Source organism: Silene latifolia, chromosome 3 (assembly GCF_048544455.1).
Source record: "Silene latifolia isolate original U9 population chromosome 3, ASM4854445v1, whole genome shotgun sequence".
NCBI lineage: Eukaryota > Viridiplantae > Streptophyta > Magnoliopsida > Caryophyllales > Caryophyllaceae > Silene > Silene latifolia.
The window spans coordinates 153,090,868-153,118,298 of NC_133528.1; the positions used below are offsets into that span (position 1 = coordinate 153,090,868).

Consider the following 27,431-nt stretch of genomic DNA (forward strand, 5'->3'; position numbering starts at 1 on the left):
TTTCCCACTTGCCTTATTGTGAGAGAGACATTAGCCGTCTTCAGCTTGTAACGTATAGTGTCCGTCACAAGCAAGACGCTTTGTTAATAAATATATAAAATACATTTTTATTTTAATAAAACATATTTTAAATTGATAAATTGAATATTTTAAATACCGAGTTACAAGAACATACCCCAATAGAACTCATCAACTCCCGCAAATTGCGCGGTATGTAGTGGGGGAGAGTGGTAATGTCTACGAAATATTCTTAAGTTACAAAATGGATTCATTAATTATAGATTAATCTCTAAATAATTAATAGATGTATAATTACCTAATTGCCCATAAAAAGAATATTCAAATTGAAATTCAAATGTTTAGGAGGGAAACTAATTTGGCTATCTATTTACCAAAATACTTTCGGTGTTACCGAGTTTGGGTAACACCCAATTTCGCCATCTCATTTTTTAACAGAAAAAGATTTGCAAGAGATTCCCATTAACCAAAATAGTCCATGTATGACATACTTGCATGTTATCAAGTTTCATGCTTCCATGTTCTTACGTACAAGATACTAACATAATTGAATCTAAGTGCGCCACACGAAGAGGCCCCAAATGCAAAAAGTAGCTCCCTTCTATGGATAAAGGATGCTAATATTGCTAAATTCTCGATCTTTACGAACTTCTCAATAGTCTACCAGTATCTTAGGGTAAGATTATTGGTAGTCTTGAGACAAAACTTTGGTAAGTCTTAAGACAAGACTTACTCAAGACTACCAATAATCTACCAAAATCTTAACAAAGTCCTAAGTTGAGTCTTGGAAATTCAAGACTCAACTTAAGATTTTGGGTGAGTCTTGACCCCACATCCAAAGAAAAGTATCCAATGAATGGGCCACATGTGTTATTTTTTTTTCTTATTTTTTTTTAAAGTTTGTAAAAAAAAAAGTGAAATGGAAAAGTAAGGTCTGAGGTGAATCTGACTGATAATATATGGAGTCTGAGGTAAGTCTGGGATAAGTCTTAACAATATAAAATCTACTTAGTATAAAAGCTAGGTTCTTTGAAGGCTTCTGATTGGCCGATAAAATTCATAAAATTGACTTTGTATGGGTCCCCCCATGTTTTACCTCTCATTTAATTACCCTCACTCCTCTCTAATAAATTTCTACTCTATTCTGATTATTCAATTGTTAGTTCTTAATTACTCAATTCAATAATTAGTGATAATAATTGTAAACCAGTTATCACTCTCCAACCCACTTTAAATAATCTTCTTGACTTTTAATTTCAACAAGTCAATTGTTACATAAAAAAAATAGTTTCATGTTAAAAAAAATGATGTTTAAAAAAGAAGTACGGAGTATAGTAAATAAATATAAATTCCTTAAAAAATAATATCTTAATAAAAAAAATACCAGGTATCTAAAAATATTATGTGTATAATTGTTTTTCGGAAATAAATCTAATCATTCGGAATACATCGACCTATTTAAAAAAATTAAATCAGCAAAATAATTATAATTATACTACTGAATCTTTTAAAAACTGTAGATTTGAAGGTTTTCGAAAAAAAATATTGATAAATCTTTTAAAATGAAAAAAATACGAGTAACAATTCATGTAGAAGTGGAGATTTTCGGAGAAAAAAAGCAAAAAAAAAAAATATTACGAATAATTCTCTAAAAGAAACATAAAAAAACATTTTAATGAATATACTAAAATATAATAAATAAGAAATAGTCAAATAAGAAGCATATTAGATCTGAAAAAATCTTGGAAAAAACATATTGACAAAATTTTAAAAATCGAAAAAAAATATGTACTTTGAAATGGACCAAGCGAATAAAAGAACCCAGAGTATAATTTTTGGATCATACTTACATGAATTTCTTCTACTTATACTCTTCAATTAACTCCAATATTGACATTAAATTTATTAAATTCGAATCTAAAAGGCATTAAAGATTAAGAATATGTATATTGATATAAATTGTCGATAGGCGGAAAATTAGAGGAAAATTTATCTTTATTTTTTCTGTTAGGGTGGAGACCCGATAGAGATCGGAATAAGAGGTGAAAAGTGTGAAGGTGATACTTGAGAATGGGTAGGATCACAAAAGGAGAAAGATGATGATGAACAAAGATTGGTTTAAATGAGCTTAAAAATATAAGAGGTGACTGATAAGGAGTGCGGCGGAACTTTAAGATAGGGGTAGAGAGCCACATGAAATGGGATGAGGGGTTAAAATGAGTGAGGAGGTGGCTGGGTATGGTTAATTACTTAAAACATATTTTTGGTTATGTATAATTTAATTAGCTTTTAAGTTTTGGTAGGTTTATTCGTTTATATGTCAAAATCAGAATTTATAAGTAGGTAATACGGACTTACGGAGTACGTAGTAGTGAATAATAGAGCGTACGATAGTAGTGAATAATATGGGATATGGTAGTTTTTGTGAAGCGGTTTTGTCGATAAGACGATTTTATTGTCTAAAAATACAAATTATTTATTAGCATTAAATAAAAAGTTTTCTAATAAAAATAGACCGCTTTACAGTATGATGTCATACTATTCTATAATTTGTGTACGGGGCATATTTTTCATTTTGTGAAAAGTCATTTACCTGATATGGAAATACTCCCTCCGTACCACACCAAAGGTAACGTAGGGAAAAGTGGAGTATTTAAGAAAAAGTGGAAAAAGTAAGGGTAAATAGGGAAAAATAGGTGAGGTATGTAATTGTGGGTTGATAGGTGGGGTATGTAATGGCATTTTGTGTAAATATAAAATAGGTATAAGGATAACTTGGTAATGTTGTGGGCCAAATAAGGAATGTTACCTTTGGTGTGGTACGTCCGTTTATAGTAAGTATTACCTTTGGTCTGGTACGGAGGGAGTGGATAACGAATGAATAATATACTTAAAATAAAAACAGATAACAAATGATTTGGCCGGAGGGAATAATTGTTTTGAACTCATATTTTAGTCATATTTGCATTTAAAGAACTGAAAATGTCGGCCCAATTACAATTTAGGCACATTAGGATTGTTGATCTAAATATTATAGGAGTATAATTTATAGATGTACATTTATTTTAACATTTCGAGATAATATATAGTTATTTTCACTTCCGTCTGCCCTCCATATAAGATTTTTCTTTGTTCTTTATATCAGTTTAAATGTATTAAAATCATGTTATATTCACTAGATACTTTTAACCAATTTAATTGATCATGAATTTAAAATTCATTTAAAAACATATACTTATATTTTGCTTTTATCTTCGCTGTTTGTTTTGCGATGGCAATAAACAAAGTCAAGGATAATCATACTCATTTAAGTGCTCTTATATACAATGATAAATTGATAACGCATGTTATTAATTACGACCCGTGCATTTTCTGCACGGGTTTAAAACTAGTTAATAAAAGTTAGTGGAAAACTGATGTAGCAGATAATCTCACCCTTAATATATACGAATAGTTCTTGATCGATCTCCTCCCTCTTTTAAGTACCGTGACTTATAACTCAACATTACAAGTAATCAACTTTGTTTAAAGTCTTGTCAAAAAAAAAAAAAAAAAACTTTGTTTAAAGTGACCTTGCAAAACAAGAATTTTGTAAAACGAATTGTAAATAACGAACATTTCATTTAAACGAGTTATTATTACTTGTCCTACTTAATACATTCATTTTACATAATAAGTGTATAAATCGGCCTTACTAAATAATAATCCTGCCATTCAAATGAATTTCGTACATTTGATTAATATGTAACTCACATTAAAGGATATTCAAAATCGATTCAGTTTACATAACTAGTTCAGTTAACCGTTTTGCCTATTCAGCAAAAAGCAAGGAAATCTTTATATAATTTTTTTTGACAACAATAGGAAATTTTTATTTAGTTGGTCCATCCAAAGGAAATCACACTACAACATGATGACACATATTGTTTTTCAAACTTCAAACATGAGTGAATTAAAAAAGATACAAGGAATTCAAAGAAAAGTACAAAGCACAACATACAGAATGCAAATGAACTGAAATTAACGAGCCCTAAACCTTTTGAAACTTAACGTGAAGAGGGACTCCATCGTTGTCATTGACGACCAAAACCATGACGTTGGGCTCAAGAGTTACGACATTGATGTCGTCACAATCAGAAGAGAATATATTATGACAACATTGTAGTTTGTAAACTCCATCCTGATTTTCAACCTCAACAATACGAAACCCAACCCTATTATTGATCTGTCCTGTTTTGACATAGCCACGAGAATTTGACATTGGTGACGAAGAACCAAAAGTCAACTGCCATGACTTCGGCTCAGGGCAGTCTTGGCCGCCCGGGTAATCAAACTGGAAGTTGACAAACAGGTTTTTATAAATAGTAGAACTCTTATAACGGGGTTTGATCTTAAGAGGAAGTGCAGTTTGGGATAAAGCTACATGAAAAGGGCAAGTTTGGTTAATGGAGAAGAGGCCTATTCCCCTGAAATTCGCAGGTTGACCGCCATTGATCGTATTTGAAGGAACGATTAGGTAAGAATTGTCTCGTTTCAGAGGGTTGCTCTCGGTGTCTCTCACTTCAGGACCATCTTCATTGAAAATGATGTTCTGGTTTATATTAATATTGAATATTATTGGTCTTGCATTGGAGGGAGGACTGAATAAGAAGACGAGAGATGATATTATGGTTAAACCGAGTAGCTTGGAAATGTGATTCATTTCCCGTATGTGTGTGTGAAATTGTGCAGGATTTAGTAAAATTATGTGCGGGATTTCAGAAGCATGTGGGTGTGATTGTATGTGTGTGTTGGCGAGGAAGAAAAGATCGATCATCGTCCTATTTATACAATTATAGATATGTGATACATTCATTAAAAAAAAATCCTTCACTAGGATGCATGACAATAAAATAAGATATAATGAATAATTTGAATATAATTAAGAATAAATTATCTGTCATCTATGAAACTTTTGGCATCATTATTTTTATATGAGTTCACTAAAGAAACATCGTGCATCTCACCATATAATATCGTGCATCTCATTATCAATTTATCATATACATACACACACTGTATCGAGCGGATTAAATTGAGTGTTTTGATTGGAAATCAAAACGCGCTATTAATATTACTCTGTACATATTATAGTATATGAATGAAGAGTTACGTTATGAACAATAAGGTAAAAAAATAAAAAAGTTATGGGTATAAGCGAGAATATCTCAAAAAAAAATGACAAGAGTACCCTTTAAGGGGGATTGGAGCTAACCAAAATATAGTGCAACTCCATCGAGCTCCTTCTTAGGCTATATTTTAGGCAACTCCGATTCCTCAATATTGTACACTTACAATAAAGTCGGAGTTTGAGGATAAGAGGTAGTAATTAGTATAACAGGTTTTCTAATACAATATTGAGGGGTTGTTCTAGGGATATTATTGCTATCATTTACAAATTGCACCGAAAATCTAGAAGGTATTTGACTTTAATTATTGTGCCGTATCGAACTGATATTTATTACGTTGCAAGTACTATTATTATAGTCGACTCTAGTCGAATTGGCTAGTTGATTTAGCTCCGTTTTGGAGAATTTCGCCCTGATTTATTATAGGACAGTCTAAAGGAGAGTTGTTGGTTCAATTATTCATCATATAAATTGTAGCCCAATAGTATTATTATTTGTGTTTATCTCATCACGGACTGGCCCATTTAACTTGGTTAACTTGGTGGAACATAAGAACGTAATTTGCTTGCTTATTCCTCAGAAAAATTCTTGTGTCCTCTGGTGGAACATAAGGACGGTCCTTACATTTAAAGGCAATACACTAAATAAAATATATAAAGGCTTATGTGTAAAGAGTACGATTTTCCAGAATGATACAAGAATTTTTCTATTTCTCATAAGTAGTGAATATGCATCAACTTACTTGAGGTCACTGAACAAACCATAACTTATTATTACGAGTAGTACTTGCAGCACTGGCCCTAATAGTTTTGGGCTTTTTTTTATAATGGGCCGCACTGCATATTTGCACTACACATTTACACATCTTTGTTTAGGCGTCTTTCTCTTCCGTAAGTATGTATGAGTTCTACTTTCGACGTCAGTCCATGTTAAGCAAAAGCCTTTTGCCAACCATTTTGTACTGGCGGAGTTAGAATTTGTTATTGTGGACCAAAATCTTCGAGGTGGCAAATTAACTATGGAATATGATCAACTAAAAAAAAAAAAAAATCAAAAATTTACACTATAAAATTCAAAATTTCCATTGTCTGTGGATCGATCCCTTCCCATCCAACTCTGTTTATACTAAAAGAATAAGACTTCTTTAAAATTTTCCGGCCTAAATAAATTTGGTTATAATTGGGCTTTTATTATACCATATCTGTAATTAGGCTTTTATTATATCATATATGTTATGTTATTGAGTTTTCATTATATTATATTTACATCCACATTATACTGAACTTTCCTTTTTTCCACCTTTAATACAAAAACAATTGAATTTCAAATTGAGTTTAATATCAGTTTTATTATTATTTTCTTTAATGTTTTTATCTAAAATACCTATATCAGTTAGTTAGTATATAAGACGGTCTTCTATCAATATCTCTCTCTTTAATTGGAATTATTATTAAAACTTTATTATGATGATGAATAAGTCAACTAATAAAAAGTCAATGGTACGCGTAGGACGCTATCACTCAGGAAATAAGCAAATTTTGATAGACAGCTTAGTAATTAAAACGGCTTGAAATTGATAACACACCCACTTAATACAGCAAGTCTTCATTATAATAGACATATCCATCACAAATTTACAACGGATCAAATACTTCTTATATAAGTAGATAAGATAAAACAGAATGATACTCCATATTTCTTAGGTACTGAGTTTGTCTTATCTTCCACATGTGTATTATTTAACCCGTCGCAAACTTGCGACGGCCTGTCAGAGATGAGAACTGCGTACTTAATATTAGTACTCAGTAATAGCAATTAAAATTGACTACAACAGCCTACATATATGCATACTACTCGTATCTTTTTCTATTGCTTGTGTGCATGTCCCATCCACCATATATTGGTCAAATTTTGAATATTTCAAAACCAAAAAAACATCCTTAAATTAATAAATAAACCGTTGTATAATGTGTAGTCATCTTATATAGTCAATGGCGGAACGTTGGCATTTGAAAATTTTAGTTGAAATTTCCAAAAAAAATTCAAGGTTACCTTCGTGCAGAGTGTTACTCTTTTATTCCCGTTGAAACTTTTCGCTCCCATAGACTTTAAATTCTAGCTACATCATTGTATATAGGGAGTAGTTTTTAATAATTATTGTACTTATTTTAGGCTTTTAGGGGATTGTCCGGTTATTCGATCAATCTCCAAATATTTGTTTTATCACAAAATCTCATTTGTGACGACATGTATCCGTCACTTATGAGTGACGGATACCATTTTCCCTCACAAATGACCCAAATAGAGGAGAGAGGGAAGCACATGAGGGTGCCCCACCTTGTCCCCCTATTCGTTTTGTGAGTGACATTATCCGTTACTTGCTCCTACCCGTCTTCAACAAGACTAATTGTTGTTTTATTTTACCATATGAAATTTGTCAAGTGTATTCAATATTTCATGCTAGACTTGAGACTAATCATTGAGTTTATGTTAAATGTGTCTCAGAGTGGTACTACTTTGACGGCTATTTTCTCATTTTATTAACATAAATTCTCATTATAGACGGACACTATCCGTCTATACGTATAGACGAATACCATTTTACCTCACAAAATACCCATTTGCCATAAAGTGGAAAGCACATATGGAGTGCCCCACCTTGTCTCCCCTACCCATTTTATTAGAGGTCTTTACTCGTCTGTTCGCCCCACCCGTCTATACCAAGACCTATTGTTTTATTAATTACAATAGCTATTTTTCCTTATAATTGTAGAGTTTACGGGTCAGATCACGTCAAAATCTAAATAATTTTGATTTAAATGGAATACAAATTGTACAAAGGCTATGATGACTATCAACTAGCTAGTTTACCAGGAATCCATCTCACATATTATAAAATGTAAAAAAATACATAAGCAACAAATGCATAAACTCTTATATAACAGTTGACCTTTTTTTAAAACCGATAAATACGACTTAAAACTTAAAAATAGATCAAGACTCTATTTAGTAAAACTAGTTGAAAAGATAGCTGAAAATTGAAATGCTAACTAAAACCTGAAAATAAAGCTGATATGCTAGTTGGAAATTAGGAGTTGATAAGATAAACGATTATATATAAAAAAAATGTTTGACAAACTAGTTGAAAAAATAATTGATTTTGTTGAAATGGCGTAAAAAGATATGATAATTATTTATTTTTATATATTAAAGGGGTAAAAAGAAGATAAAATAGTTCGAGGCACCTTATTTCTCAAATGATACCCTTAAGCTCCGTTTGGCACGACACTTCAGGTAGCTTATTTGACCAAAGTAACTTATTTGACCAAAATTTCAGTTACCTAATTTTTTTGCAAGTGTTTGGCAAGTAGCTTATTTGGTGAAATAAGGTACCTGAAATGAAATGCTACCTCAGGTAGCATTTGAGAAATCAGGTACCTGAAATGACTTATTTTCCATTTTTTACCCCTTTATTCTATAATATTAAATAATTTTCATATCCTTTTACGTCATTTTACCAAAATCAGCTACCTTTTCAGCTAGTTTGTCATAGAATCAGTTACCTTATCAGCTCATAAATTTCAGCTACCTTATCAGTTACCTTTTTAGGTTTCAGTTAGCTTTTCAGTTTTCAGCTACCTTTTCAAGTTTCAGCTACCTTTTCAGATAGTTTTGCCTTAGGCTATGTTTGACAAGACAAATAAGATACCTTGTTTGACTAAAGTAGCTTATTTGACCAAAATTTCAGCTAACTTATTTGTTTGGTGCGTGTTTGGCAAGTAGCTTATTTGTTAAATAAGCTAGCTGAAATGAAAAGCTACCTAGAGTAGCATTTGAGAAATAAGCTACCTGCTTTGTTTTATTTTACTATTTTGCCCCTTCAATTTATAATATTAAATACATATTATGTCATTCTATGTCATTTTGCTAAAATCAACAGCCTTTTTCAGCTAGTTTACCAAACATTTATTTGTATAATCAGCTACCTTATTAGCTCCTAATTTTCAAGTACATTATCAGTTACATACATTTTCAGGTTTCAGTTAGCTTTTCAGGTTTCAGCTAACTTTTCAGGTTTCAGCTAGCTTTTCAGCTAGTTTTGTCAAACAGAGCCTAAGTAATATTACATTTCAAGTAGTTTACTTGATTAAATAATCTACTGTGTCAACACTTGCAACAATAACGTAACTGAAATTTCCTCAAATAAGCTATTTTGGTCAAATAAACTATTAAAAAGCTTCTTGAAAAAAAAATATTAAAAAGCCTAGCCAAACGGAGCCCAAATACTCAAACAATACTTTATTTTATTTTTTTTGAAAACAAACAACACTTTATTTGGATAAATAGGACATAGTATCTTTAATTTGCCAATCCTTGGAAAAAAAAAATTGGACTTATTTATTCTATTCAATCCGGTTTAAATTTAAGTCAAATATGCTCATTTTAAACATGAGTTTGTGCTAGCAAAAAATTATTGTTTACATAAAAATAAAAGGAGTCTCTCTTTACATATTATCACTCATTTTTTTATGTTATTTTTATTGTAAATTGTAAATGCTTATACTATAACAGTAAGTCTTGCTTGTGACCTCTAACAACCCCTCTCCCATTTACTTCCCCACTTGCAGTTTGTGAGAGGTCATAAACTTGTGACGAAAATTATCCGCCGCAAATGAGATTTGTGTTACTATAAAATACTTTAAAAAGAAAAGGTGTATTAGTGAAACAAGTGATTAGACTAGGCAATCAAAACATACTGTGTTTGGAAAATGACAAAGAACGACGGTCGAATATCATAATATTATTATACCTTATTATAAACTAAGTTTAAAATATAGAGTAGTTTATGTATAGCCTGTTCCAAGTTGGCAAAACAGCGTCGTATTAGGGTTTAATTAACTTGTAAAACCAGTAATCAATTGATCATAAGTTTTATTTTCGGTGATTACACGTAAAATTACCTTACATTTTATTTAAATATTCTTTTATAATTTATTTTCAATTATCTTAAAGGAGTTGAATTTGAACTGAATGGAGCTGAACTAAACTAAACTGAACTAAAGTAAGAGTAAAGTTGTGAAGAGATAGTTGAACTGAATTGAACTAAATGAACTAAACTGAATAGAGTTGAACTGAATTGAACTAAAATAAGCTGAAATTAAGTCTAGTAGAATTGTAGAATAAAGCTTAGTAAAGTGTAATAGTTTTTAATGGTATATTCAGAAATTAGTTTAGACCCCGTGCAATTAATGCACGGTACTTAAAGTTTAATATTTTTATAAAATTACTTATATAATATTGATACCTTATAATTGTTTACATTTCTAATCGTTGTATTTCGCTTTAATAAATAAAAGTTAGAACGAAAAATTAATTAAGAGAATTGAGTTGAAATATATTTTAATGAAAATATTTTTATAGCATAAAGCTAACGAGTTTCAATTTTTATTTTTTTTTCAATTTTTTTTTTGCCAGGAAACTAATAACAACGATTTATAATTTTGTTTTTATAAGGAGTATGGGTCAACTTATCATCTATTAATATCATCACTACAACATTTAGGATTTTATAGTTTCATATTAATTTTATTTTATTTTAAGTAAAATGTTATAGTTTAGAGTTTAGTGAATAGTATAATATGATGAAAAGATTAATTTTAATGAAAATATAATAGTTGAATTAAATTGTCATTATTAGTTTTTATATTTAGTGAATGAATATAATTATCAATAGTTTTCATTTTTGAGAATATGCATTTTGGCAAGAAAATAATAGAAATCACCTATTTTTTTTTAGTAAATATATAGAGGATGATTCTCCACAAAAACTTACCTAAATATTTAACTAGCAACTAGTTTAGATCCCGCGCAATGAATGCGCGATATTTATAGAATTTCTAATATAGACCCCGTGCAATATATGCACGGCATTTATAAATTTTTACTTTTTATTGTATTATTTATAGAATTTAAATTAATAATTCACTTATTTTTCATGTTTCTCCTAAATGTATTTTGATTAGAGAAATAAATAAAAATTTAAGTCGTAAGAAGTAATAAAATGAGTATTTTTTTTGAATTTTTTGTTTTGTTTTTTTTACCGAGAAATTAATGACGTTAATTTACAAATACCTACTAACAACATATTTTTTTAGCTGCAAATTTTTATCATAAAAAGTCAATGAATTTAACAAATATTTACTAATATCATATTTTTTAGACGCAACTTTTTATCATAAAAAGTTAATAAATTTTTTATCAATAAGCTCTTTAAAAAAAGAATTTCCTTATCCTAAAAAGATCGGAGATAAATTTGTCTAAAAATACCAAACACTATTCTATGAAATATGTTTTAGGCGGGAAAAATTGGAGTTTCGTCTATTCATTTAGTAAATAGAGGATTGAGATTTTCAACATTAGCATATTTTTTCTTAAAAAAACAACAAGATGTTGCCTTGTTTACTATGCAATGTCTAAAAAGAGTTCTTTAGGAAAAAATAAAGATCTTTAATAAATATAAATAACTTTAAAATCGGATATTGCACAAGAAAACTGAATCTGACTCCGTAACAACTGAAAGATGATACTCATACACCTCATACACGACCAATGAAAATGCGCCACATGGCAAACTAGAGTTAACTTGTAGAGGTTAGAGTAAGGTTAGATTAGTAATTTAACATATTGGGTTAATAAGTTAACTATAGTAGTTAACCATTTTTATGGAAGTTTTTTAATTTGTTTTGACTTTCTTTAATTTCTTTTAATTACCTAAATTTATGTTATTATTTATATTTTTTTTGTTATTTAGCTTTTATAATTAGGAAAATCGGTTTTTTAAAAACAATAAAATAAAATAGATAAAAATTGAATTCAATTAATCAAACTCTAATTTAATTTATTAATCAAATTGATGAATACCCTAATTTAATTCGTGAAAATCAATTAACCCAAATTTAATTAAAATCAAAATCGTAACCCTATTGTTATTTCGGTTAATCAATGAAATTCGATTATCCTATTGTTAATCAATGAAAATCGAATTAATCCTAATTTAATTTGATTAATGATAACCTAATTCATTTGTATTAATCAAATTGATGAACCCTAACTCAATAATCAAAATCGTAACCACAATTAATCCAAATCGTAACCTAAAACTTAATCAAATTGTTTGCGTTAGTCAAATAGCAACCAAAATTAATCAAATATTTTTAAAAATCGTATTCTTAATCAATTTTTAGGGTTAAATTAATCTCGTATGTGCAGGTTAGTTTTGATGTAAATTGTTTGCGTTAGTGTGGAATAAGGGAAAAAAGGCAAAAAAAAAAAAAAAAAAAGTGGCTATTAAGATTCGAACACGGGTGGACTTAGCAGCATCTTTTGGCAAAGCTACTAATAACCAAGTATGCAAGGGTATGAGCACATAATACTAACACACTACAAATCTTTATATTGTAAAACTTCCACATTTTCTAATTCCGAATTTTAAATTTTAAATTTTTCTTTTGTTAAACATATTTTTTCCTCGATTTTAGGAAATTAGGTTCTTAAGTATAGAAACTGCTTTTTTTTTTAAAATCTGATTTTAAATTTCAAAGTTTCCTTTTTTTAAGTATTCTTTCCTTGATTTTAGGAATTTAGTTTTTAAGTATGGAAACTGCGCTTTTAAAAAGATTTTTTTAATCTTTTAGATTTCCTATTGTGAAAATATTTTTGCTTGTTTTTAGGAATTTATTTTTGAAAATTTGATCTTACTGTTGATAGGCACCAAAATCTTCCCATATTTTTTAATGAATAAACCTTATCAAAATAACCGTAAAAATTAAAAACAAAATTAAGTGAAGAAAAAAACAAACATTTCATTAAAAAAAATAATAAAAATATTTAATTAATTGAATTAGGATTAATTGATTTCTAATTAATTGAATAAATCGAGTTTTATTAGGGATAACTGATAAAAAAAATTGTAATTAATAATAATAATAATAATAATAATAATAATAATAATAATAATAGTTATAATATAAAACAAGAGAATAAAAAAAATTACCCTAAATAATGTTAACTACATGTGGTGAACAAATTAACTATATATATTTAATTACCAATTTAACCCTTAATTAATCACTTAAGATTGACTCAAGTTAGCCACATGTCACGAAATCATTGGCCGTGTATGGTTTTCTCATACACCTCGTGTATGTGTAGCCTTTTTCGTAACAACTCAATAACTTTAAAATCTGACAGATTTACTTCTAACTATTATGTACGATAACGTAATACTTAAAAAGATTATTTCAAAATGTAATTTAACTTTCAATAATGTTATTCCACTTGTCCAAATATTAACTTGATTTAATGATTGAACTCCACTTTTCAAACCTAAGCTTTTGGGGTTTACTTACACACCAATGGCACACTAATTGAATAATTAGTTTTGTATTAATTAGTGGGCCGGGTTAGTTTAGGGTAATAATGTTAATTGTTGGCAGCTAGGTTGCACGTGCTCGAAACCTCATCATAGTACACCATGCACTACTCTCTTAAGTTGGTAAAGTAAGGTCTCGTTGATAATTAATTTGGTCATAACAAGTTAACAACTCCTTAATAATTTTATATTTTCTCACATGTGGTCACATTATATCACCAATCATTAATTTCACAGATTCACAATAACATAATAATATTAGAATTTTAAATTTAGAAGAAACATAAAGTTTCATAATAATTGTATTGTACCCCTTCTTGATCATTCGAACGTAAACCCATTTGCTAATCTTTTTAACGTACTTTCTTCAATTCGACGTTTTTATATTGTCTTGTTTACTTTAGTTACAACTTTTTTTAAACGAATATGAAAATAATTATTCTATAAATTAAATGTGACCAATCTAATATTTACTTAGTTACTTCGTATATATAGAGAGATTAATGGTCATAAGATGCATAACGAACAATAAAAGTCGAAACGGGTCTAATATTGAGATGGAGCGAGAAGTTGGATATCTTTTATGTTCTTAGGATAATCCTTGCCGAAACCTAAGACATATAAAATTAAATTATCATTTTGTTTTATTAGGGTATTTCCTTTTGAAACCTGATATAAGTGGCTGATAGTAGGTTTTAAAATTCGCTTGTAAAGCTACATTTTAATTAAGATATTATTAAAATGTGCCATTTAGGTTGAAAATAAAGAATATATACACTTTTAAAATCTATCGGTTTAGGTTAGAAATAATAATCCTATTCATTAAAAGAGACCCTCAAAAGTGAACAATATATTTTTGTACACTCAATCAAGACATTTGGGAAAAAAAATCGTGTCCAAATTTGCCATATAAATCCTTAAATGCTTTTTGATGATAAAATACCTTAAAAATTTCAAAGGATACAAAGAATGTGGAATAAAAACTTAAAAACTATACTTTGTATAAAACTTGTAAGAAATATATGGATGCATATACTTTGCATACAATTGGACTTCCTTAAAAGATAAATTATGCACACTCGATTTAAAACAGTTGTCAACTTAACTCGTATAAGTATGCTGATAGGATAAGTTATTTTGTCATTCTCATGACACTTCAACTTGTTATCTTATCAATTATTTTAACTGTTTATGTTTAAGACGGATATCCCGTCTTGTATAAAAATATGTGATTGGTACTCCGTATGTATATCTTTACAAGAACCCTTAGATTGATACTAGAAGAGAGAGGGAAATTGGTGGTAGGTCTCTCACAATTACTCCAAAATATATATGGATACATGGAACTAGAGGTGGCAATCGGGTCACTCGGGTCGGTTACGGGTCGGGTCAAGGTGGGTCGGGTCATTTCGGGTTCAGGTTATATCGGGTCAGGGACAGGTTCGGGTCGGTTCGGTTCATGTCGGGTCATTTTCGGGTCGGGTCATCAATGGGTGGCAAGTCGGGTTGGGTTATTAACGGGTCAGTGTCGGGTCAGGTTATCAGCATATATTTTATCTTATATATTTAGTTTTAGATGGTTATTTTATGTTTAAATAATGGGTAGGTGTATTAATTGTAGTTTTAAGTGAAAATAATTAAGATGAATATCAATTTGGTGTTATTTAAACCATTATTAAGCTAGTTCATTATCGGGTCATCTATCGGGTTGAGAAAATATCGGGTCACGGGTCGGGTCGAGTCGGTTCAGGTCGGGTTCGGGTTGGAAAAAAATAGGCTGCTATCGGTTATCGGGTCGGTTCGGGTCAGGTCAGTTCGGTTTCGGGTCACCCAATTTTCGGGTTGTATCGGGTCGGGTTTCGGGCGGATCAGGTCGGGTTCCTCGGGTCGGGTCAGCTTTTGCCAGCTCTACATGGAACATTGATTGTCAAAAATTAAAGAGATTTCCTCCTCTACTTTACCAACTGTTCCCCGACATTTGTAGTAGTAAACACATAGTTTGATGAGACTTGAATCAACTATACTGAAGCGTGCAAGCCATTTTTAGGGTTTTTGTATTATAAAAAATCCAATAATATGTCTATCTGTAGTTCTGTACATCCAATTTTCTGATAAATGTGGTGTAAAGAAGTTGTATAAACATACTGTGTTTTTTTTTTTTTTTGACGAGAAAACCTGCAGCGCTATCTTTGATACGCACTGGGTAAACCTTCGAGGCCCCGAGTATACATTATAGCTTGCAAACCACGTATACTAGGTTAACCCGAGGGTGACATGCTCAGAGTCTAGGCGGCATAACCTCGGGCCTTAAATAGGCCACAAAATTGTTCTTGAGAAGGCTTGAACCTGAAACCTATGCAAATTACACCCATGTTTTAATTATTAGATTTCACCCTTGCGGGCCATAGTGAGTCTTTAGTACCACGGTACTATAATGAAATGAATAATATAATACGGAGTACTCCCTCCAATTTAGTTCACCGAATCACCACATTCCCCAATATTATTCAATTTTAAAGTTAAACTTTATAAAATTTGACCATAAATATAGAAAAGGTATAAAATTTTAAAAGATGAAACTATCATATGTAGATTTGTTATGAGAAAAGACTTTCATAAATTATACGAGTATTTTTTTTTTCTTTAAAAAAAAAAACGTGTATAATTGAAGAAAATTACGGTTCATGTCGCCTTAAAGACCACCAAGAAGTCAATGCTACTAATGAATTGAATTGGAGGGAGTATAAAATGTGATTATTGTGTGTCTGAGTCATTCTAATAGTCCATTTAACCCCATACATTTTGTACATTTTCTTTATCTGAATTTCTTTGTCGTTTTCACGATTTTTTTTATTATACTGTATTTGTTATGTTCTAAAAATATTTTTAGTCAGAAAAACAAAATAATGATAAATGGACCTTGAACTTTTGTCTAACCCAAGCTTGAGCTTCAATTTAGGTCCGGCGTGCTTCGAGGCAAACTTGAGCTTGAACTCAAATCTCGAGCTGATCGTCGAGCCTAGTCAAGCTCGAACTCAGATCAACCCGATTACACCCCTAAATGTGATATTTTTAGTAAATTTGGTAAGCTTATTTTACTTTCTAACCATGGAAAGTGGGATTAGAGATTAAAGTCCCAACCTCAAATAGAGCTTTACTTAGACCAACAACAAATTGATTGGATGTTTACTAACCATCAAATTGTTAGCACTATTGAGAGAGAAGTAGTGGTTGTCTTCAAGGGCTAGAAAAAGGGATGTGAGCATTACTTTTGGACAAAATGTTAAATAGAGATAGTTGAGAGCAACAGAACCAGAGATTTAAATGAGTTGGTCTTGTAATAGTAATTGGTTGTTGCTTGTTAAATTAAATTTGTACTAGTAATTCTGTAATTGTCATACCAATTGGATAGTAGTTAGTTAAAATTCATGATCATAATTAATCTATTTCAGTAGGCAATACTGAGATTACTTACATAGTTACTATACATATTGATGAACTTGTCTTCGAGTCTCGTTTGTGTGATATCTCTAAGATTATAATCGTATCTTAAACGATGTTCATGGAATAAAATAAAGTTTATAATCCAATATACCTAATTTAGTCGCCTATACATTTTAAGACATTCAAATCTTCACTCAATCAATTACTTGAGCAAATAGTGCTTGAGGTACATAATTTGATTCATTTCACACTTACAATAATTTTAAGATAAACTTACGAAAACTAATATAAACTGATACTTATATTATATATACTCTAGACTATTTTGAATCTGTTATCCCCTAAAAAAGGTAATTGACCTGATATACATGATTTACATGCTTTCACGTATATTCGGATTACCCGGTGTAGTAGTGTACACCAAAAATAACGATTGTGGATTCCCTTATCTTTCAAAAACAAAATAAACTCCCAACCATATCCCAATTCACAACAAACATGATGAGAAAACAAAATGTACAAAATATTTCAACTAACACCAAAAGAAAAATCCAAACAAAATGTCATCATCAAAAAATTAAATTCCTCTATTTTTTTTAACTTGTTGGAAATGAAAAAAAGTATGCCATGTCTTTGTTATGTTTGAGAGAGTGACATGTTCAATAGTTCATAATAAATCTAAGTTAGGAAAAAATAATACAATTAGACAATTAGTATTAGAGAGACAGCTTTGACCATCCCATCTTTTTATACATCAGATCTTTTTCAAACTCCACCAATATCAACACTTACCATATTATTTGTACTATAAATTATTCACCATTTTTCTTAATAATTAAATTATTCCATCCTATTATTAATTTTAATTTTTAGGATTATCATTTATTTACTGTTTCTATTTTTCTCCCTCCTGGATTCAACTCCATTTTTGAGAGAGAAAAAAAAAGTTGAATTAGTAAGAATTAAAAGAGGGAAAAAGGGAAATTTAATTTTAAAAAAAGACATGGAGGGCATGATTTTTACTCAAAGATATTGAAAAATTGAAAAAATCAGCAAATTTGAAGCTTCTGAATTAAGGTAAGCTGAAAAGTTCCTGTCTTTTAGTGAAATTTTTAATGTTACTTTAAGAAAAAGGTGAAATCTTTGAGCAAGATATGTGGAATTAAGCAAATGGGTTTTCTCAACTACCCTGATTATTGTCAAAAATATGTGTTTTCAGAAGATTAGTGGAAGAAAGATGGAAACTTTGGTGGTAAAATGATGTTTAGATCAGTGAAATTAGTACTAATTTCATTGTTGAATTTGTTATTGTTGATATTATGAAAATGGTTGGATTTAGAGTTGTACCAAATTCTTTGATTATTTTGGTAATTGTATTGTTGTTGAGATTTAGAGGTAGTACATTGGTTGTTGTTGGTCAAACTCAGCAGCAAGTTGTTACTGTGTTACCTGAGAGATTTGCATTGATTCAACTCAGATCAGGGTTAGGAATTCGAGCCCGGGATTGGCCTATTAAATCTGACCCTTGTTCAGTTTGGAAAGGAATTCAGTGTGTTAATGGGTCTGTTGTTGGTGTTAATGTATCAGGGTTTAGGAGGACTAGAATTGGGGGTCAAAACCCTCAATTTTCTGTTGATCCTCTTGCTAATTTGACCCAATTAGCTAGTTTTAATGCTTCAGGTTTCGTGCTCCCGGGACAAATACCCGATTTGTTTGGTCAAAGTTTGGGGAATTTGCAAGTGCTTGATCTTGGTTCATGTAACATTAAGGGTACTATCCCTTTTAGCTTGGGGAATTTGACTAGGTTGAGTGTTTTGGTTCTTTCTCATAATAATATCAGTGGGATTGTTCCGGCTGCGTTAGGTCAACTGGTGAATCTTTCTACTCTTGATCTTTCTCATAATCAACTCACGGGTTCGATTCCTGATTCTGTATCTTCCCTTAAGAATATCTCCGTTTTTGACCTCTCGGGGAATTTCTTATCCGGGCCTATCCCTCCTGGCATTGGGATGTTATCCAGTCTCCGGACTTTGAATTTTTCTAACAATATGCTCATATCTGATATTCCCCCTCAACTTGGTGATCTAAAGGCGCTCGTTGACCTTGACCTTAGTGTTAATTCTTTGACGAGTGTATTGCCTCCGGATTTGAGGGGGTTGAGGAGCTTGAGGAAATTAGTGATTGGGAACAACTTGTTTTCTGGTGAACTGCCAGCTGGGTTATTCCCGGGGTTGACCCAGTTGCAAGTTGTGGTTTTGAGCCATAACAACTTTTCAGGAAAGGTTCCAGATGCATTATGGACAATGCCTACATTGCAGCTTGTAGATGTTTCTGGAAATAACTTTACGGGTATGCTTCCGAATGTCAGCTTCAATGCCAATGCTACATCTTCAGTCCAAGTCCTTAATCTTTCTAATAATAAGTATTATGGTGGATTATCGATGGTGCTTCAGAGATTTAATTTGATTGATGTGTCTGGCAATTATTTTGAGGGGAAGATACCAGATATATTGAACGTCAGTACATCCTTCACTGATAATTGTCTCCAAAATGCTACAAATCAGCGGACACGGGAGGAATGTGCTTCCTTTTATGCTTCTAAAGGTTTAGTTTTTGACAATTTTGGGATTCCAAAGACAAATGTGACCCCAACTGCTGGAAATGTGCCAGGAAAAAGCAACAGGCGGCGCAATATTTTGTTGGCTGCAATTTTGGGGGGAGTGGGAGTTCTGCTATTGTTGTTTCTCGTGCTATTTCTAATCTTATGTGCCCGAAGGAATGGCGGAACGAATCAAAGAAGCATTGGTGTGGACCCAACCCCTGCTGCCGGTGCTGGCCCAACTTCCCCGGGAGTGACAATCAATTTCTCGAGTCTTGGAGACAAATTTACACAGCAGCAGCTGCTTTTAGCTGCTGGCAACTTTAACGATGCTAATCTCATAAAAAATGGTCATTCTGGGGATTTATTCCGAGGTGTCTTAGAAGGTGGAATACCCGTGGTGATCAAGAGAATCAACTCGAATTCCGCTAAGAGGGAGGCGTACCTTGTAGAGTTGGACTTTTTCAGTAAAGTATCGCACCCTCGATTTGTTCCTCTACTGGGCTACTGCTTGGATCAGGAAAACCCCGAGAAATACCTTGTTTACAAGCACATGCCTAATTCTGATTTGTCTAGCTCCTTGTTCCGGAAGATTAATGCGGATGACGATAATTTGCAATCCCTTGATTGGATAACAAGATTAAAGATAGCAATAGGAGCAGCTGAGGGTCTTGCATATCTGCATCATGAATGTGACCCACCATATGTTCACAGGTATACGACATGACATGCATTCTGTTTGTTTCTCCTGATTGCTTTTCAGTCTTTCTAAGCATTTGATGTCGGTGATTGTTCTAATAGTGCGTCAATGGTTAATTATATGTCTTGCCTACCATTTGTCATGGTAAAGATAAGAATAGGGAAAAAAGTAGACATCCTGCTATTGTAAGGAAAGTTATACGGAGTATTGCTGAAGATTTTCACTAAAATGCTCAAGATTTTCTTTTTGGTAAGATCATTTATTTCAAGGTGTGAGGGACACTGACGTAACTGAGGTCTCTTATGTGTAAAATGTAAGGTGAGTCGTGAAACTGCTTAACGGAACAATGACTCCATTTAAAAGGTTTTAGAGTTTTAGACAACCTAAGGTGGAGAAGGGGATTATTTAAAAGCGAAAGTAGAGTTTCCTACCCTATGTTTGTTAATCCTTTCGCTTTCTTTTCTACATCTGAGATGCTTCTTTCTTTTTTGTATTACAACCTGTAACTTTTTTTTATTCTTGTTATGAAGGGATGTGCAAGCAAGCAGCATACTCCTTGACGATAAATTTGAAGTAAGGCTCGGCAGCCTTGGCGAGGTCCGAGTTCAGGAAGGAGATACCCAACCTGGAGTGATTACAAGATTGTTCAGGTTGCCACAGTGAGTACTCTACTTCGTTTTTGACCATTTGAGAGATCTCATACGTAGTATGATTGTGATGTCAAGTCGTCTTTCACTTGCACTCCTTTTTGTAGGCATATTTTAGTTCTGGATGTTATATCTTGTCTCGAAACATTTATACGAGACGGTCTCACCTGTGATCCTATCCATGCAACTAAATGAGGAATAATAAGGATATGGGATTGCTCTCACACGTGAGACCACCTCATAGAAAATTCACTATCGTCTTGTTTGCGTATATCATGGAAAATTTGCAGCTTCTATGAAGCTTTCGTAATTACCTTCTTCCATAAGTCAATTGCGTGCTTCATTTACTTTGCATAAGCTCAATCTTAAGCATGCATCTTATATAATCCTTTTTTTTTTGGGTTTTATTACTCTTGCTGTTAATGAAGCGACTCTTACGTGCATTTATATTTTCTGCAGGACTTCTGAAGAAGGGCCATCAGGTATGAAAATTTCATAATCATAATCGAATTTTGAATTTTTCCTCGATGCTTTCCTACTTCCTAGTACTTGATATAAGATATTGCTCTATGATTCTGCCGAAAATTGCCTGTTAATCATATTAAAGCCATTTTAGGTTGAGATTAAGTAGCATCTGTTTCTATGTCGTAGATATCAGCGTTCTTGGGCGTAATCTGATGAAGGATAAACACTTAAAGGCTGAATAATGATGGATTGGATTTGGCTTACTGAGAGTTCTCCACTGAAAGTCTTCGTATTTATTCATAGGCCATTCTGAACTAAATATTAAAAAAAAAAAAAAAAAAAAAAAAAAAAAAAAAAAAAACTAAAATAAAGCTTTTGAGTAGATTTATTCATAGGCCATTCTGCCTATCCTATCTGGCCTGCAAAAGAAGGGGGAGCGGACAATGCACTTTGAAAATACACAAAAATCCGGTCCACTACTGTATCTCAAACACGCTAATTGCGTGTCCGTGGGCCTTTAAATCCATTTAGGCCCGGCTGAAGCACCCGTTTGATAACCCCTACTTTTGAGCTGCAAAATATGGTCCTAAGCTATGGAATAACTAAGATAGGGAGGTTTGGATGCCGAAAAGTTAAGTTAAATGCTTGACGACAGTAAAGTCATTGTAGCAATGTACTTATTCTTTAGACTTTTCTTTCCTTTTAATGACCCTTTGATTTTGATGGACAGTTTTCCGGGTTATTTCGGTTAATTTGGTTTGATTTCATCAACAATTTCCTTAATTTTTCTTGGCAGGTTCTCAGACATCAACTAGTGCTTATGACGTCTACTGCTTTGGTAAGGTGTTACTCGAGCTGGTCACAGGTAAGCTGGGTGTTAGCGCTTCTAACGATGCCAGCATGAAGGAGTGGCTCGAGCAAACGTTATCCTACATAAATATATACGACAAAGAACTCGTGACCAAAATCGTGGACCCCACATTGATTTACGATGAAGACCTCTTGGAAGAAGTTTGGGCAATGGCTATCGTTGCCAGATCATGTCTCAACCCGAGACCCTCGAGGCGGCCCCTCATGAGATATATTCTTAAAGCACTCGAGAACCCATTGAAGGTCGTAAGAGAAGAGAATACAGGCTCGGCAAGGCTTAGAACAACTTCATCTAGAGAATCTTGGAATACCTCGGTTTTCGGGAGCTGGAGACAAAGCTTGGAAGTGGGCCCTGCGACTGCTACGTCAGCTCCCCTTATGGAAACTGCCGGGTCTCTGGGAAGCGGGCGAATAGTTGGTGGGGCCGATAATGCAGCCCCACAAGGACAATAGTTCCAGGTAGACATTCATTCATTCAGCGAACGAAATACATGTGCAAAAAATGTAGAGAGACAAGCCGAGAATTAAACTGAATTTGACTGATTGTTCTTTGTCAATAACACATTTAGGTCCCGGACTCACCGGTATATGAACTTGGCACATCATGTTTGCTTTAAGAAATTTGTGGGTTTTCGGGCCAATTTTGTTGGTTGGTTGGTTGGGGTTTCGTGCCAGTATCCGGGTTTTCAAGTGATAAATGGTGCTTCTTGAAAGTCATTGGTCTCATTTGTTTGTGAATTGTGATGGGAAGCAACAAAAAACAAGCTGCTGCTGCTACAGTATAATTTTTTCTGTAATTGATCTTATTTGATTTGTTGGGTCTATGTTGTGGAAGTGTGATCTATTTATTATACTGTAGCTTAGATTCATTTTTCTTAATTCTCTATTAGACTGCTATTGCAGGAGAAAAGACGTTCATTTTTTCTTAATTCATTATGCCGATTACGGTACTCAAAATTCATGTATTATTTATTATAATGTGTGTTTTGGTCACAACTCACAGTAGTAACTGTGAGTTCTAGCTTAGCGAAGGCGGCGACTACTGACTTCAAAAACGTACTTTTGGAGAAATATAGTTTAATGCCATTTTGAGGCTCATTTGGTTGAGAAGAGAAGTGATGATGTGTTCTTAGGAGAACTGAAAGAAAACTTAACGAAGTCTAACCCGGGCTGTTTATAATAAACTAAACTATTGTAAACTCGTGCCAACACGATTTATTTTCGAAAATTGTATAACAAAAATAAAAGCACACTAAGATTTGTAACATAATTTTAATCATCCTAATTTGTAACGAAGACAACTCATTTTATTTGAAGTTAAAGATGGCAATCTTTGAAAATTTATTTGGTGTGTTAAAAATGGCAGCATTTGTTTGAAATTAAAAATAGAACCTCATGTTTAAAACTAAAAACATTGACTTAAAACATTTTGGTTGAGTTTTTTTTTTTTTTTTTATTAAGAATGGGTAAAACCCGACGACCTACAGCGAGTAGAGTCCCCAAAAAAGTTCACAAGAAAACCGAAAAAAAACAAGACAACTAAAACAATGAATCCTTTTCAAAAAAAAAAAAAAAAAAAACACAAGCCTTGCATTGCATATTGGGTTCAAGCACCAATCCTCGGAGCCCTTCTTTCCGTAATCCTTTGTTCCTTCCATGATCGCAACGATTTCCAATTGTTCAGTCATTCCTCCAACGTATAAGGTATATTTTCCTTCCATGATTTGCACCACACACCAACCCTTAAAAGCAATTCATCCATCATGGAGGGCCAGTAAGGCGTCTTGTTCTCAAAAAAGCTGCATTTCTCACCTCCCATATAATCGTCACTATAGCAATGAAAAATGTTTCCCAGAGTCTTTTCTCAAATCCAACAAAATGAGAGTTATTCCATACAAGAAAAGCATGATCAATCTCCAAGGGACAAATCCAAGTCACCCCCCACACATCACAAGTATCAGTCCATAGTTGCCACGAGAATTTACAATGCAAGAATAGGTGACAGACGGTCTCCAAGCACTCGCCACAAAAAATACATTTACTGTCATCCCAATTCATTACTTTCCACTTGAGTATCATATCTCTTGTGTTTACCCTTTTCCACATTACTGCCCATAAAAGTATTTCATACCTTGGTGGTGCGAGTCCATTCCAAACTTGGTTGAACCAAATCCTTTGATCCGGTGAGCTATACTTCAATTTGTAGTAGACATCGACGAAAGACTTAGATGTGTAGTAACCTGACTTCTCAAAGCACCAGAATTATCTATCATCTTTATCTCTTACAGGTTTGAAGCCGTCAATAATTAAAATTAGTTGGTCAACAAGTAGCAATTCCCATTGAAATAGCCGTCTTCTCCATTATAGCTGCCTAACCCATTCTTCTTCTTGCCAAGTACCCATGTCAGCCACATACGTGAAGTTGTCTTCCAATGATGATTTTTTTATTGCAGTAAACTTTCCTTTACTCCCAACCCCTCTAACATTCCATACTACACACCTCATTTCAACAAGCAAATTAGAAATAAAAAAATTTACATAAGCAATTGATCGATGTCCAAGCTTTCACCTATCCGAAATCCCAACAACCTTCCTACTTCTTTGGCCTTCAATTCTTCCCCATTCCTATCATTTTCAAAATCGTCTTCGGACCAAGGTTCAATGTTGTCCTCTGAATTTAACTCTGCCCTGCTTGTAATTTCATCTCTACAAAGCTGGTCGTTCGCTTTCTTTTTCGACTTATTTTTTGAAGCGCTGGTGTTCCTCTGCTTAAACTCCTTTGATAAACATTTGGAATTCCTCTTGAATTTTTTGGCATTTAAAATTTTTTGGAATCCAGGAGGACGGTACCCGAGTGTAGAAGCTATAGAGAGTGACGTGAAATCATCTGAGATTTCTCCGTTGACGAACGTTTCTTCAAAAGCTCTTGCATCTTTAAGTGCATCTAAAACATGTGCAACCACGGTAAATATTTGTCCATAAATTTAGTACAACACTTGTACAAAAAAAAACAAAAAAAAAACAAGTGAATCTATAAATATTATTAAAAGGCTAGACATTAAACGCCACGTAGACAAATGTGACATGGCAGCAATTTATTGTGACGTGGTAAAATATAGTCCACGTGGAAATACTAGCATAGTAGTACACATGAGAAAAAAAATTACCAATTCCACATTTAAAAGTTACTCTCGTAATTAATGGTAAAAAACTAAATTTAGATAATTTTAATTTCATATGATAATTTTAAAATCATTCTCATGTAAAGTGTATTTAATAATAATAATAATAATAATCTATAAGTATAATTAAAAAGTAAGTCAAACTATCAACCATCGACTATATGTCTTATTTTATTTCATAAGATAATTTATAAACCACTATCATGCAAACCTTTTACATTACATTTCTCCTTGCTCCATTTTTATGTATGTAAAATCAATAACTCTATAATCTAAATACAAAATCTATATATCTAACTTAAATGCATGCTAAATTACCTATCATAATCTACATGTCATATCTATACACTAATATAAAAAAACTACCTTGAGCATATGTATAAGACATGCGACAGCGTAGAATCACTAAGAAACTTTCATTTGATAATATGTGACTAATTAATAATATTCATTCATATAATTAAGATACAATACTTATTATCACGTTTATGACCCCCTATTCATCTCTAACTCTTCATTTTCTCTTTAGCTATTCCTTTTCCTTTTCCTTTTTGATGATTCATTTCTCCTCCTAAAATTTAACTCATTATTTGATGCTAAGTTAATATAAATAAAGTCTTTAAAATAAGCACTTTTATTTTTTACACTACTACAGATACAGGCTATAACAACGGTCAAAAACCGTTGTTATATAAAAAAGCGGACGTTGTTAAAGCGTCCGTTGTAGAAGGTTTTAACAACGGTTGGTTTACTTAACGAAACCGTTGTTAAAACTATTAACAACGGTTTTATGTATAAAAACCCGTTGTGGAAAGTGTGACTCAATTTTGGGGGGAAAGTTATAACAACGGGTTGTAATATACAAAACCGTTGTTATAACTAAAGACAACGGGTTGTTTCGCAATAACCGTTGTTGTTTGTTCTTAAAAAATAAAAAAAAATTAAATTAAATATTACTAGATGCATGCATAATTACGGCCTGTTAGAATTCCGATGCATGCATTATTACTGACATCACTGTACATATGAACGGATAATATGGAATGAGAAGGGTTAGTAATAGGATTTGAAGCAGCATTATTGAGAGATATGATGATGATTATTATGGCACAACTTCCTAACATATATATTAATTAAAAAGCATTTAACTCAACCCACACATTGCTTAGTATAAATACATTGCATATCTCAACTAACATTTCCATTATCTCATATATTCATCTCCAAACTCTAACTGTTAAAACAAACTCTACTTAATCTTTCAAATCAAACTCAAAAAACTCTAACAAAATGAATGATTTCATCCTAAAGACTCTTACCATGATCGAGAACAACAACAACTTCATCCGCCGGTTCCTCCATATTGAGGAAAGTTTCAGGAGCTACCTTGCGGAAGCTCGATCCGCACTGAAGCACGCCAAAGAAGATGGCTTGACGGAGCAGCAGCAGTTGCAGCTATATGACGATATAGCAACTGCTGAACGGAACCTCCAAATAGCCAAGGAGGAGAGGACGGATACGATAGAGCACAATAAGATCCTCCATGAAAATATAAGAATTGCATTTTTACATATGTAATTTTTTTTTTTTAATTTATGTATTTATAAATATATATATATATATATTAATTATGTTTATCTTACTTCTTCATCTTGCTTCTTCATTGTTTTAGTAACTAATTATGCGAACAATACTTAAACAAATAACATAATGGTCGATAAAAACACATACATGCAAAAGAAATAAATAGAAAAAGAAAATAATGACGATGAAACTAACAAAGACGGCGAGATTTACCCGATAAATACGAACGTAATAGACGATGAAATCACGTGTGACGGCGAGAAGATAAAGCGACGATGAGAAAGAGAGAAATAGAGAAAGAGAGAAAGAGAGTGTGTATGTGT

The 27,431-nt window shown here is 32.3% G+C and overlaps 2 protein-coding genes across 3 annotated transcripts; one reads left to right on the forward strand and one right to left on the reverse strand.

The window, feature by feature from the left end:
- Positions 1-4,048: 4,048 nt before the first annotated feature.
- On the reverse strand, positions 4,049-4,720 carry LOC141649997 (kunitz trypsin inhibitor 1-like). The gene has a single exon (XM_074458659.1). It carries the CDS (start codon positions 4,718-4,720, stop codon positions 4,049-4,051), a length of 672 nt encoding a protein of 223 aa, XP_074314760.1.
- A 13,045-nt stretch (positions 4,721-17,765) lies between these two features.
- Positions 17,766-23,299, forward strand: LOC141648559 (putative LRR receptor-like serine/threonine-protein kinase At2g16250). Of its 2 annotated transcripts, XM_074457286.1 has the most exons (5): positions 17,766-20,374; positions 20,891-21,019; positions 21,467-21,489; positions 22,269-22,801; positions 22,912-23,299. In XM_074457286.1, exons 1-4 carry the CDS (start codon positions 18,381-18,383, stop codon positions 22,793-22,795), a joined length of 2,673 nt encoding a protein of 890 aa, XP_074313387.1. In that variant the 5' UTR covers positions 17,766-18,380; the 3' UTR covers positions 22,796-22,801; positions 22,912-23,299. The 2 variants fall into 2 exon arrangements, with proteins under 2 accessions (XP_074313387.1, XP_074313388.1); XM_074457287.1 differs by having other exon boundaries at positions 20,891-21,010; positions 22,269-23,299.
- The last annotated feature ends 4,132 nt before the right edge of the window (positions 23,300-27,431 follow it).